Here is a 14,406-nt window from a genome sequence, read left to right on the forward strand (position 1 = left end):
GGACAACTATCTAGTAAAGTAGCCAAAAATAAAAAGTTGTTTAGCACTAATTGAGAACAAAAACAAGTACTTAAGAGTCTTCATAGTAAAGAGAGTGCCACAAAAGACTAGTAATTTCCAAGAATATGCTACATTCTTCACAATTTTAGGATTGCCTTCATTGGTATCTAACCTAATCACAACAGGACTTTAAGCAGAGTATGGATTTAAACTGTTAGTGGGAATTCACAAAAAGAATCTTTAAAATGACCCCTACAGTTTTAATCTCAGGTGTTAATAAATGTGTGCTTTCATATCAAATACATACTCACATATTCACAAATTCACATATTTATAGGGTAAAACTTTATAAAAATGCTCTGCTACTACAATAATTTTCAAAAGTATTTAGTCCACCAACAGGAAAGAAGATATTTCTGCTTTTTTGAACAGAGGTAATTGGATAGATAATATAATACTATCATAATTGGAGGTGCAAAAACAGCTTTGGGGGAGTTGTATTAAAATTCTTTTCTTATTCTTCTTCATTTCTTCTCAAATGATCTTTTTTAGAGAGCTGGAATTATTTATTGATGATCTAAAAGAAGCACCTTCTTAATTGTGGGTGAAACCAAAATGGGATATTTAATATTTCTTATACTTACTGATGCAGTTCTTGAGATGTTCATTAAGGAAAAGATGATCTTCTAAGTTGAAATTTTTAAAAACTTGATGAAGATAATAAATTTTTTGTAATTTATGGTAATGAGTAGTTTTTTTGTATTTATTTCTATATTGTCAATTAAAATATGGACATCATATTGGCATTAAGTGAACAAGGCAGAATGATCAAAGCTGATAGCTAGTCATTGTCGTAGATGCAACCTGTAAACAAAAAATAAAATACAAACGTAAACATATTTAAAGAAAAACATTCTCAAGGTGTTATATGGTTGGGCAGGTGAGTGATTCATAACATACTGGGGTGGGATTTAAATGGTAGAACTGGCTTGCTTGATAAAAAAAAATTAGTTAAACAGGATGTCATATGTATTTAATTTTCATTGTTAAATATAAAATTCCAACAAAGTTTATGGAAAAGATTTATTCATTGTCAGATAAAACTCAGCATTATTTCATTTTACCTGGTGACTGATTAAATGCATTTTTGGTATTCATTTTAATGAGGTTGAAATACTAAATGTCAGCAAGAACCATATATTTAAAAGGAGTCTAAGTGGCAACATGAAGACTGCCATGCTGTATTTCAGTTAGAGTTAGGGTTTTTTCCCCCCCTTTCTTCTTTTGCAGTGTCAGGAATTGAACTCAGGACAATATACATGCCCAGCAGGGGCTCTATGGCTGAGCTACATACATCCCCTACGCTTAGGTTACTTTTTTTTAGATTATAGTTTAGAAACATATGGTGTTATGTAAAAGCACTCATTTGAAAGGATATTTTCACCTCATATTTATAGCAGCATTGTTCACAATAGCCAAAGCATGAACTCAATCTAAATGCCCATTTAATGATGACTGGATAAAAAGGCTCTGGTATTTATACTCAGGAATAATGTTTTGCCACTGGGGGAAAAAGAGAGAAAATTGTGCCTTTTGGGACAAATGAATAACTCTTGAAGTGATTGTGCTAAGTGAAATAAGGAAGTGAAGGGAATTACTGAATGGTTTCTCCAATATGTAGAATATGGATTAAAAAAAAAACCCTAAAATTTCTGGTCTTATAAAAACTAGGGTGGTTACCAGAGGGAAACAGGAGGTGGGTGGGAGGAATAAAAGAGGAGTCTTTTGAATGTGGGGGAGCACATTGAAATTTGGGTGGTGGAAGTGGTGAGAACTGCACACGCAGAGTGAGAAGCTAAACACCTCAAATTCCATAGGATTGAAAAATAATAAATAAAAAATAAATTAAAAGAAGTAATGCAATATTTAGAGAATATTAGTCTGTATGATTGGAAATGAAAAGTGCCTGTTATTTGTCCAAGTATACATATTATTTGAGATCAAAGCAATTCTTAGTTTAATATAATGAAAAATCCACTACTTCCAGGAAAATAAATAAGAGACTCTTTTCTCATTTCCCATCCTGTGTAAAAATATAGAGTGTGAACAATTTCTGATTTTTCCAAATGATTCAAAATTCACCACAAATTAGAAGACTCACATTAATTCACTAAGGTACTTTGGTAGTTTTTTTTGTTTTTATTTGTTTCTGGGTAACACCTGGCAGTGCTTGAGGCTTACTCCTGGCACCCAGCTCAAGGGTCACTCTTGGTGGGGTTCAGGGGGACCATATAGGGTGCAGAAGATCAAACCTGGGTCAACCTCCTGTAAGGCAAGTGCCCTGCCCCCAGTACTATAGGTTCAGCCTCATTTTTTATTTCTAAGAACTGTAAATCCACTGCTACTGTGTTTTTGTGGTGAATGCCAAATTCATATGGTGAATGCCATAGAAGACTTACCGTCAGCAATATCATCGTAGATCTCTCCATCACTGGAAATAAAGAAAACACTTTTTATTTTAAAGAAAAATATCTTAACATGAAGTGAATATTTTGGAAAGGTTAAGCGAAATTATGTTAGTTTACATAACAATTTAGGCAGCTAAGGGTAAGACATCACGTTATGTATTTATAAAGAAGAAGAAATTTGATATTCAACTGCATCTTTTTTTATTGTCTTAGTCTGTCTCTGTTTCACACTAAAAATAAAACTGAACAACTTCTTCTGTACCAAGAATAATGGAAGATCTCAAGCAGTGTCTTATTTATCTTTAGACCCAATCTAGAACACAGCTGAGCTTGCTAAGTTCTTGTTGAACTAAACAAACTGAACCTCCAAGTTGTAATACTTCACTGTGGACCCTAATCCTAAACTGCCAGGAAGCCTTAATATCTGTTAATATCAGATTTATACGTTCATTTGAACATCCAGTGTTGAATGAAATCTAATAATATTGAGCAGAGGAAATGAGTGTATCATTTTCAAATAGCTCTAATTATAATATATACACATGCATCATAAAATTTATTACAAAAGAAGTTACCACGTTCTGGCTAACACAGTGTTTCTTTATGTTAAACGATGCTAAAAGCATTTATGGCTACAGGCAGCATCCATAATCATAGTGTGGACTACTTTTACACATTTTGGATTTCATCTGGCCCCCAGTTTGTATGAAACATTCTATTTTACACACAGAGATCCTCTTCAGTAGCAGGAGGCAGAAGCTTTTGATTCAGTTGATAAGCTAATGGAGTAGATGACAGACAGGTAATTAAAATAGAAAGTGTTATAAATATTAACAGAGCCTTGAAGAGCAGGATACAGTTTCAAAATTCAGAAGCATTGGGGCTTGTCACGTAGACCAGACCCTCCTTGGTTCCTGGGATGCTCTGTGCTTTAATCATGGAAACAGCAGCAGACTCTTCAAATTGCTGCCAAGTGTGGCAGATGCTGTGAGTTCTCTATGTCTTCTGTTTGGATCCTTTCTGAGACTGAGAGTCTGGCTAATGGAAATCTGATGATAGATTCTTTCTTCCCCCTATCAATCACTCACTGGAATTTTCTAAGTCATTTGCTTTGATAGGTGGTAGATCCATAATTACAAAAATATACTTCTTTAATCTCCTGAAAACTCCTACTGAAGTTATCGTAACATTTGCATACACTATTTTCTTGAAATTTGCACCCGTTATAGAATAAAATCTATTGCAAAGTGCCATGCTGAACTCCAGGATTAAGGTTCTGGGGAAAACAAAGGTATTATTATCATTTGGACACTTCACTAGCTTGCTGAGGGAGCACGGATTTGTCTCTTTTAGACGAATGTCAGGCTGTTTATGGATACTGTTTGTGAATCTGCCTTGATTTTTTTTTTAAATTATGCTGTTCTGTGTGAATCTGTGTATTTGGTATATAACCCTACCCTGTAATGGGGTTCATTTCCTGCTCTGGTTTAATCGGGACAGAATGTTATTACTTCTTTGCTGCACTCAATAGTACACCAGTACTAGGCTGTGACAACGTCTTATTCATAGGAATAGAAGAATCATTGATGACTCTCTTTTTACTGGCATGCTTCCAAAAACACAACTTAATACTCTACTATGCCTGGTGTGAGTCAAGAAAAACCCTCAATTAGGGGCCAAGCTACAAACTGTTCATGGGTGATCGTAGTATCTACTGCATAGATACTATCGGTTTTGGATCAATTCAAGCAACTGTATTCTTAGCAAGTGAAATGAGAGTTTTAATAAAAGTGTTGGTGGCTTTGCCATGTCTGTCTCTGGAGTTTGTACTGTCTATCTATATAAATGAATGTATAAAATTCTAAACTGTATAATAATGTATGAGAAGTTCTTTTTGTCAATTTTAAATACAAAACTAAAACCTTGACTTTGGGTTCATTCTCCACCCTGGAGACTGGCCCGAATTTTGCCCTGAGATGTGCACTCAGCTTTTCCCCCTTCTAGGGAAGATTACATTCTGTCTGTCTGTCTGTCTGTCTGTCTGTCTGTCTTAACATTCCTCTATGTAAACTAAAAAAAAAAATTTTTCATTTAAAAAAACACAACATTTTTATTGTTTTCTCTACCATACTGACATGAGTGTGACTGTTTTTAAAATGTCCCCATAGTTAAAGATTATTAGCAATGCTGCCTAAAAAAACAGATAAAATTTTGTTTGTTTGTTTGTTTCGTATTTGGTACATACCCGGTAGTATTCAGGGTTTATTTCTGGTTCTGTGCTCAGGGATCATACCTGGCAGGTTTGGGGGACCATATGAGATGTCAGGGATCAACCTGGGTTGGCTGCATGCAAGGCAAATGCTTTCCCCACTGTACTATCACTCTAGCCCCAATTTCTACAAGTGAAGCATAGAAGAAATGAACTTACTTGTCCACCAAGTAACTACGAAGGACATAACCATCTGTGAAAGAAAGAAAATAACTTATTATTAGAACAAACTTGAAAAATATTTGCTACTTTTTCTATGACTTGAAATATAATTGAATAATATAGTTTCTAGACAATAATATAATATCTCTTCATTTGAAGATACAAATCATTTTTCTTATTTATATAATTATCCCTCCTTTTCTTCTCTCTCATTTTTCCCCCACTCAATTGATAACTTTTGCTCCTTTCATGTTAAATTAAAAAATTTCTTCTCAATTTTTGAATTTATTTATTTGTGTATTACCCATAAGATCCTACTTCTAGGAATAATTCATTAAAGACAATTTCTTTGATTGCAAAACTAGCTCACTAATAGTTATTCTTTGGTATCTCCAAGGGATGGAGCGATAGCACAGCGGGTAGGGCATTTGCCTTGCACGAGGCCGACCTGGATTGGAGTCTTCCATCTCTCTCGGCGAGCCCGGCAACCTACTTTTCATTAGTTAAAATTGGTGGTTCTGGGGGCTGGAGCGATAGCACAGTGGGTAGGGCATTTGCCCTGCACGCGGCTGACCCCGGTTCTAATCCCAGCATCCCATATGGTCCCCTGAGCACCGCCAGGGGTAATTCCTGAGTGAAGAGCCAGGAGTAACCCCTGTGCATCGCCGGGTGTGACCCAAAAAAAACCAAAAAAAAGAAATTGGTGGTTCTGTTTTCATGAAGTTCAGAACCGAGGTGATTAATACAATCACTGTTTTTGAAAATTAAAGCTTTTCTCTGTCCTGTGTTTTAGGTAATCTTTAAAACCAAATTAGGCTGAAACTGTGTAGATCAGATAAAACACTATCAGTAGACAAAAGCAGGAATGATCAAAATTAATAGCCCATAAGGTACAGTTTAATTAACTTTATAAAATATTCTGCTGGGTTCTGAAGCCCTTCTACACTTCTTAGAGCTTGCCTGTTCCAGAGCCCTAAAAATAAGCTTCTCTTTTGCTGAGTGATCTGTTGTACTTGTTGCCATGTGTGTGAAATATGTGAATACCAATGGTTGTAAATACTATTTAAGATAAATCTACCAATGAGATGGAGTGTGTATGCTACTATGCTGCATTCCTGAAATGATATGGCTATTTTCAGTTTCATAGCTATAAAATTACTATTATATAATATTCTTACAAGGTTAATGAACTTTTATACAGAATAGGTTTTTGCTATCTAGTACCTTAAAAAACCTTTACTAAAATTTCTATCTTCTTAAAAGTATGATTCATGACAGTGTCAAAACAAGAGACTTACCATGAATTTTTATATAATCTTTTTTATCATTCCTAGAAATAATATTTTTCATTAAAAAGATGCTCTCTTTGCTCACACGTTCTATGTGTGTCTGTCATAAGAAATGTTAATGAACCACACACAAAATAAAATAAATAAAATAGCAACTTGGCTGTGTGCCACATGGAATGGCTTCCATGTTCAGTTACCTTATCATGGTGTGGGTGCTGATACTCAAGGAATTCTCAGACTTAATATGAAACTATTTTTTGGAATTCTCACATTCACAGAGCAGAACACAGTGACTTGAAACAAATGTTTTGAAATATGTGGCAGGGTAGAGTTGATTATAAAAGTAACACCCACTGCCCCATATGTGCCAGTAAATTTCTTCTCATAGTGTTTGTGTGCCACAGTGCGGATGTGTCCTGGGATTAATGACTCACCTTTCAGAAGGGTGCTGAAAATTACCAAGATAATAAAATTTTTTTATGGAAAAATGAAAATACCTTGATTGTAATGTTTTCAAAAATTTGATTAAAATGCCACCTTTTATTATTACCTTTTCTTTCATTTGCTGTGAATAATAATTAAAAAGTCTTCAGTTGAGTCAGTGTTGTTTTAAAATTGAAGACAAAATTGCTTAGGAAATAATTGATTGGAAACATCCAAATTCAAAACATTCTTTATATTCCCCTTTCTTTGACACTCAGAGGAAACAGAATATTTTGGCTACAAAAAATACCAAGCCCATGTCTCATTCTATACTTATTTAGGCAACCTTTTCCTCCAGTGACATAAGGTGGGAAACCTAAAATTTATGAACTTGTGGAATATGTAAAAATATTGGTGAGAAATTCTTCAGGAATGTTCCAGATACATATACTTAACTTCTTACAAATTGGTTATTCTAAATTAGTGGGTAAGAATTGATCAGAGGTGATATTGCCTTCACAATGAAAAGTTATTACTATTAATGCTTTTACTATTAATTTCTAACTTTATAAATTTGGTGTATCAATGCTATGTTTTCTTTTCTTTGAGGAATCAGAAAAGAATTGAGAGTAACGACAATGGTACAGTCTCCACAGTCTTAGATTACAACTGTCTTTACATCTAATCAAAAGATGCAGGACAAAGGTACTGAAAGATATAGAGACTTCCAAACAATAAACAATGCACGAACCATGGTGACTAACGAAGAGAAGCTGTTCTAACAAGTTTAACTGTTCAACAGGCATCTTTCTGCAAATGTCTTTGTGAATGTGTCTTGAAAGTGACTTTCACCTGGTTACTCACTTGCAATTTACAAATTTTTACACTGAACTCAGCAAATACCAAACAAGGTGCTAGACATTGTAGAATGTGCTGGCTACATGATGTTGAGAATAATTCACTGAAGCTATTACTCTCAAGCTCAGCGTCTAGCAAGAATAATAAGCTGGTCAAACATTAAGAACCTTTATAGCACAAGAATATTAACATGGTGGGGTGGGGGAAGACTTAATTGTGATCAGGTATAGGGAGCCCAGAATAAATATGATTTTAACTTAGACGGCAAATGAGATTGGTTTTCATTGACAATTTTGGGTATTCTCTATAGAATAAAGAAAGATGAATAAATAGCATGATTTGTTCAAGGAATGAAAAATAAGGAGCTTGGATTTGGGGAGGGTCAGTTGTAGATGGGAAATACTTGGTAAGTGAGAGGCATGATCTTAGAAGGTTGGTGAGTTGCCTAATGACTCCGTGATTTTAGTTATAATATTTGGGGGCCAGATCTGAGATATAGCTCAAGGGCTGAGAGCATGCAATCTCTGGCACCACATGTATCTGGAGTATACATGTGACCCCTGAGAACAGAGTTAGGGTTTACCCCTGAGCACAGAGTTAGGGTTGTCTCATAATATTTGGATAACAGTGCTGAAAGTAAAATTTTAAGACAGTAGAAATTATCTAAGGTTTCTAATAACACATCCAGGGCAAGATGTGCCTGAGATTTATGCCACGAGAAAGAGCCACATAAAAAATACTAGGACAATTCTAGGTTCTGAAAAATGTAGAGAAATTTTCAAAGCAGAGGAAAGAAAACATATTTAGATGCATCACCCTATTTGGTCATTATTAACATTATAATTCAACCTTTCTTCTCTTCATTCCATTTTTCCACCTTGCCATGTCCCTGTCATAGTTTCTACATTACTGTAAATTCTCACGAATTTTCTTCTTATTTATCTTTCTATTATATCATGAGAATTTCCTTTTGCAAGTATCATGTCAAAACTTTGATTTGATATTTTTTCATAATATGTTAAATTATTTGTGAAAATTTGAACATTTTAATCATATTTTTCTGCACTTGAAGCTATTTCTTAGGGAATATCATCAAAAATGCTACTCTGAATGGGAGGTTTCTTCATTCCTAGAATACTGTACATATATTTTCTCCTGTAAGGCTTTGAGTCTTTGTTGTTATTTATTTATTTTTTTTGAGCTACACCTGGCAGTGTTAAGAGGCCACTTCTGGCAGTGCTCAGGGGACCATATGTATGTGGTTCTGGGGGATCAAACGGTCGGCTGCATACAAAGCAGGTGCTTTATCCCTTGCAGTATCTCTCTGATCTGTAAATGCTGAATCTCTGTTACTAAACCACTTCCACACCCACATTCCACTCAATTGCACCTCCACCATGATAACTTTAGGTCCGTATTCCCACCATTTACTCATCATGCTTTATTTTTAAAAAATCATTTCAGTTTTAAACCCCTGAGTCACATTCCTGTCATTAAAGTTTGACTCGGAGTTCATGCTTTTCAGGCATATTAGGCAGACATGGACAGCCATGCTGACTTTTAAACATAAGACAATGTAATTAATGTAACTGTTCTCTGGGTTTCCAATAAAATAGGCATCCTGTATGAATTGGACAGAAGCATTTCCAACTGTCGCCTTTAGTAACTGAAAAAAAATCAAAAGGATAAGATTCTCTCTCTCTCTCTCTCTCTCTCTCTCTTTCACACACACACACACACACACACACACACCTCATTGTTTAAATTTTATTTTAGGCACAGTGGTTTACAAATTTTGTTAATAGTAGCATTTCTTGGATAAATCATTTCAGCATCACACCCCTCACCAGAGCGCCAGCTTCACTCCATCATTGTCCCAGTGTGTTCGTCCTTCACTGCTGCCCTGTGCCATTCTATTCCACTCCCCTTTCTTCTTTTCCCAGTGATGAGTTTCCCACTAAAAACCAGCTCTTACTTTATGTTGCCTTTGGCATTTGTTATTCGCTACTCTGTTTCTTTAAGTCCCACACATGAGAGGGACCATTCTGTGTCTGCCCATCTCCTTGAAGACAAGAACTCTGTTGTACTGAATTTGAATAATAAGTGATAGTAAGTGTATTTAATACCATATACAGTGACTTACATTTTCCATCTTCATTCCTGCAGAGAACTTTTGTATCATCTGTATTTTGTATAACTTCCAGAGCTTCCCCAGGCTTTACCTGTAGATCTCTATTTCCCCATTTTTTAGATGCAAAGGAAAGTGCAACTCTGGTTGAATATAGGACCCGAATTTCACCATCGTACTGTGAACATACAGAAAAACATATGCATTATTGATTGATAATTACTATTAAAGTTGCCCATTTGTAGAAAGCTGTATGAAGAAAGCTTTCACTAAATAGTCTTTATTTTCAAAACAGAATGACAAAGCCATAAAAAAACATATTTTGGGAAATATTTTCTCATAACCCTATCAAAGTAATATAACTTTAAAATTAAAAAATAATTTTAAGCTGAATATATGTGTTAATTTTATATATTTATATACTACAAAATCAGCATTATTTTGCTGGACTGGATAGATAATAGAGCCAATCTGGGTTTGATTCTTCCGTCCCTCTCGGAGAGCCCAGCAAGCTACCGAGAGTATCCTGCCCACAAGGCAGATCCTGGCAAGCTACCCGTGGCATATTTGATATGCCAAAAGCAGTAACAACAAGTCTCACAATGGGTACGTTACTGGTGCCCACCCAAGCAAATTGATGAACAACAGGATGACAGTGCTACAGTGCTATTTTGCTAGCTAATAGTTCTATTAATTTACCAAAAATAACATTTGTTTTTTGTGGTGAAAACATCTAAGATATAATCTTTTAGTAACCAGCACATATATGTTAACTGTAATCATTCTGTTGTAACAGTATTCCCCAACTTACTAATTAGACCTAAAGATGTGTGCCCTTTAGCACATGTCCTTATTTCCATCCATGCCTCTATCTCTCAGCCTGTTACTACCATTCTTCTCTGTTTCTATGAATTTGGGTTTTTTAGATCCCACATATAAATGATTTTCAGTACTTTTTTTCCATCTTATAATGGACTCTGGACTGGAGCGATAGCACAGTGGGTAGGGCGTTTGCCTTGCACGAGCCTGACCCGGGTTCGATTCCTCCATCTCACTCGAGCAAATTGATGAGCAACGGGATGACAGTGCTACAATGCTATAATGAACTCTAGGTTTATCCATGGGCTGGAGTGACAACACAGTGGTAGGGCGTTCACCTTTCTCGAGGCCGACCCGTGTTCTATTCCTCTGCCCCTCTTGGAGAGCCCGGCAAGCTGCCTGGCAAGCTACCCTTGGCGTATTGGATATGCCCAAAACAGTAACAATAAGTCTCACAATGAGAGATGTTACTGATGCCTGCTCGAGCAAATTGATGAGCAACAGGATGACAGTGACAGTGACAGGTTTATCCATGGAGATTATCTATAAGAAGAAGGATTTATTTTCTGAGGTTTAGTAATACTCAACTAAAATAATATATAGTATATACCACATTACAAATCATGCTTTACAATACTGTTAATAATAGGAACATACATAGGAATAAATTTCACACTTTAATTCATTCTGTTGAGTGTGGGGCCACACATAATGATGCATAGGTTTTACTCCTGGATTTGTGTTCAGGGATTACGCCTGGTGGGATTCAGGGACCACACGTAGTACCAGGGATTGGACCAGGATCAGCCGTGTGCAAGTCATGCACTTTAACCATGTATTATCTAGCTCTCACAGTGTTTGTGATAGTTGTCTAAGTTGATAAAAGAATAAATTTATGTTAAAATAAATTTTGTAGAAAATCAGAGATTTATATAGATAACTATAATAATTTCACTTATATATTATTCATTTTGGCGTTAGAAATGAACATATTTGGAACCCATATTTTCATTTGTGCTTTGAATTCTGTATGTTATTAAATAGGACATACTTTAAATTTTTTCCTGAATTCCTTTTCTTCTTTTTCTTGCTTTTTTAACTTCTTCAGGTCTTTTTCTTGTGTCTTAGCTTTGACTTCTTGACTAGGAAGGAAGAACATATAATGCTTTCTTTCAAAAATTTAAAAATGGTAATGCATCGTAAACTTTAATTCACAATATGACATCTTTGCTTTCTCTTTTATTTATTATTTTCTTAGAATATATACAGTGCATTAACTGTAATAAATTACATCATTTCACAAAGCAGAAGAGAGTTTTACAAGCATAAGGTATGTCCAAGAACTCAGCTCTAGCCAAAACGAGGCCCTGAGAGCTCCTCTCCCACCAGCCAGACTCGTCACTTAGGACTAGGCCTCATGAGAAGCTAATCTTCTGAAGACTTCAGGTACATGGGTCCTTGTGTCTGAAATCTCCAGGCCTTCTTAGAGTTAAAAGTTGAACGCTAGCAGGACTGCCCAGTTGAGAATTCTGGATTTTCTGGAGTGACATCTCCAATATCTACAACACTGATATCCCATTAGTAGATGGATGGGAGGTAACAATGAAACCAACCAAACTCTATGAACAAAAACATCAAAACAGAAGGTTAACATGCTACAGCAGCTTAGCAAACTCTCAGACAAGGACTTGATGTCCCCATGGTGAGATTCAACAATTTTTACAAATTTTCTTCCATGGAGATATCATTTCGTGATTATTTCATTAGCCATTTAGGAGTAAAAAGCAATATAAAATAAATTGTTGATGGCATGTTATGGGGGCAGACTTGAAGGGCGGTTGAGAAAATGAAGACAATGGTTAAGGGAAGGTGACAGTGGAGGTAGAATATTGGTGTTGGAATATTGAATGCCTGTAACAAGTCATCATGAACAACTTTGTAAAGCATGGTGTTTAAATAAAGTGGGGGACGAAGGAATAAAATAAATTAAAATATATATATATAGCCAATAACAGAAATATAAATAAGACATGTTGAACTAGGCAAACGATTGCATATGAGTAATTTTTTGTGATTCAGCCAATTTTTAAAATTTTTTGGTTTGGGGGCCACACCCAGCTATACTCAGGGCGGAAGCATAGCTTTCCCTAAGCTCATAGCTCCTGTCTCTGAGCTTAGGGATCACTCCTGACTGGGCGTAGGAGACCATGTAGAGTACAGAGGATCATTAAAGACCCACACCCGACCTGCTGTACGGGCCCACGATTCAGCTTATACTTGATGAGTCCCCTATATTTTTCAACACTTCTTAGATAACTAAGTGACTTAATGTTACAAACACGCTTTTTAAAAAAAAAACATTTCAAAAACTTGATTTTTGTAGTTAATAAAGCTGAGATATGTTAATATTTTCATAACTATTCAAATGAAAGCAAGATCAGAAGCAGAAAATGTAGATTAATGATAAAATTTTAGGAAAAATTATTTAGAACTTATAAAAGAAAGTTTCTTAATCACTTTATCAATTACCAATAAGTGTTTATGTTGGTGTGCATGTGTATGTATGAGAGAGACAGAAAACAATCTTATTAGTAAATGTATTTGATATTTAAAAAGACATAAAATCTAGGCATGAATACTATATATAGCAATTCACTAAAGACAATTATAAGAAATCAGGAGCCATAGGTAAGTAATTATCCAACACATCCACATTTAGGGTCATGTGAGAGTCATTTAAAAAATACAGTGCCCTTATCTAATTCCCCAAAATTCTAATTGAATAACTTAAAATTCTAATTAATTAGATTTAGTGGGGTTCAGGCTCTAAAATGTATATTTAAAAGGCTACTCACATGATATTAACTTACAGAAAGTTTGAGAACCAACCACTACTTTTAGATACACATGTTATAGGGGACTGGAGAGATAGTCCAGTGGGTAGGACTTTTGCCTTGCATGTCTCCAACCCAGGTTCAACCAGGACTAATCTCTGAGTGCAGAGACAGGAGTAAACCCTGAGCACTGCCACAAGACAAAACCCAAAAACTAAATGTCAGGGATAGAAGTGACTGGTCTTTGCTGAGGTCAGGTGAGATGGTGAGGAACATTTAAACTTATATTACTGAAGATTTTATTTTCCTATCATGGAGAACTGAAAAGGAGTGATTCTCCCTTCATCTTTTGTGTTTGCTGTGCTTATAGAACTTGATCTTCAGATATGAAAGCACATTTCCCCTTCAGTTACTTTTATCTTGATACTGCCTCGTGCTTGGTAAAATGAGTTTAACAATGTTGGTTAAAAATACTTAGAATTCACACTTGCATTTTTACTATTATAGCTCCAAAGTTGCCGCTTACTCCCTTCCACTTATGTTACTTTTATCCTTTAACAAATCAAGTCCAAGATTTTTTTTTACTCACCTTTTAAAATTATTTTTGCAAATGCTAGAGAAATATTCTTGCATTTATACCCAGAATAAACCAGAAATGCACTATTTATGGAGTATAAAAAGCATCCTACAATGCTATTTTCTATTTAAAAAGAAATTTTTAAAAGGTATTCCATTTGTGTGAATGGATCTTATATTTTCTTACAATTTATGCCCAAATTAAAAAGAAACCTTAGGTGAGCTGAAGGATCATTAAAAACTGACTTAAAAAAATTGAATGGAATCTTTGAGAATCTGATATTTTTGTGAAAAAAACATAACCAAAAGTCACGTTTATAAAACAGGTTAAAGTATAAAAGGAAACACTCTCCTTGTGGAGAAAGGAGAGCCTTGAACATGGTTGGTAAAAGTTTAAATATAAAATAAGAAGTAAAACGGTTTTGGGGTAAAAAAGTGAAAAATGAAATGAAGGGGAGAAGATGACTCAATGGAATGGGAAAGTAACAAGCATCTGGAATATTCTCCCAGTGAATGAATAGATGAATATAGATATTGGTGAGTCACAGGCTGGAGTGTGATCAGGAAAGAAGGAATAAAA

At 35.2% G+C, this 14,406-nt stretch overlaps 1 protein-coding gene across 1 annotated transcript in view; it reads right to left on the minus strand.

Moving 5' to 3' along the window:
* Positions 1-381: 381 nt before the first annotated feature.
* The window catches only part of FYB1 (FYN binding protein 1), a 94,160-nt gene continuing 80,135 nt past the window's right edge, over positions 382-14,406 (minus strand). Inside the window, exons 14-18 of the mRNA XM_055143206.1 lie at positions 11,468-11,558; positions 9,613-9,775; positions 4,897-4,930; positions 2,460-2,491; positions 382-864 (exon numbers count right to left, since the gene is read on the minus strand). Of these exons, the coding sequence (XP_054999181.1) occupies positions 842-864; positions 2,460-2,491; positions 4,897-4,930; positions 9,613-9,775; positions 11,468-11,558 (343 nt within the window). The 3' untranslated portion in view covers positions 382-841. The remainder of the gene's footprint in view (positions 865-2,459; positions 2,492-4,896; positions 4,931-9,612; positions 9,776-11,467; positions 11,559-14,406) is intronic.

The sequence above is a fragment of the Sorex araneus genome, chromosome 1 (assembly GCF_027595985.1).
Source record: "Sorex araneus isolate mSorAra2 chromosome 1, mSorAra2.pri, whole genome shotgun sequence".
Taxonomy (NCBI): Eukaryota; Metazoa; Chordata; class Mammalia; order Eulipotyphla; family Soricidae; genus Sorex; species Sorex araneus.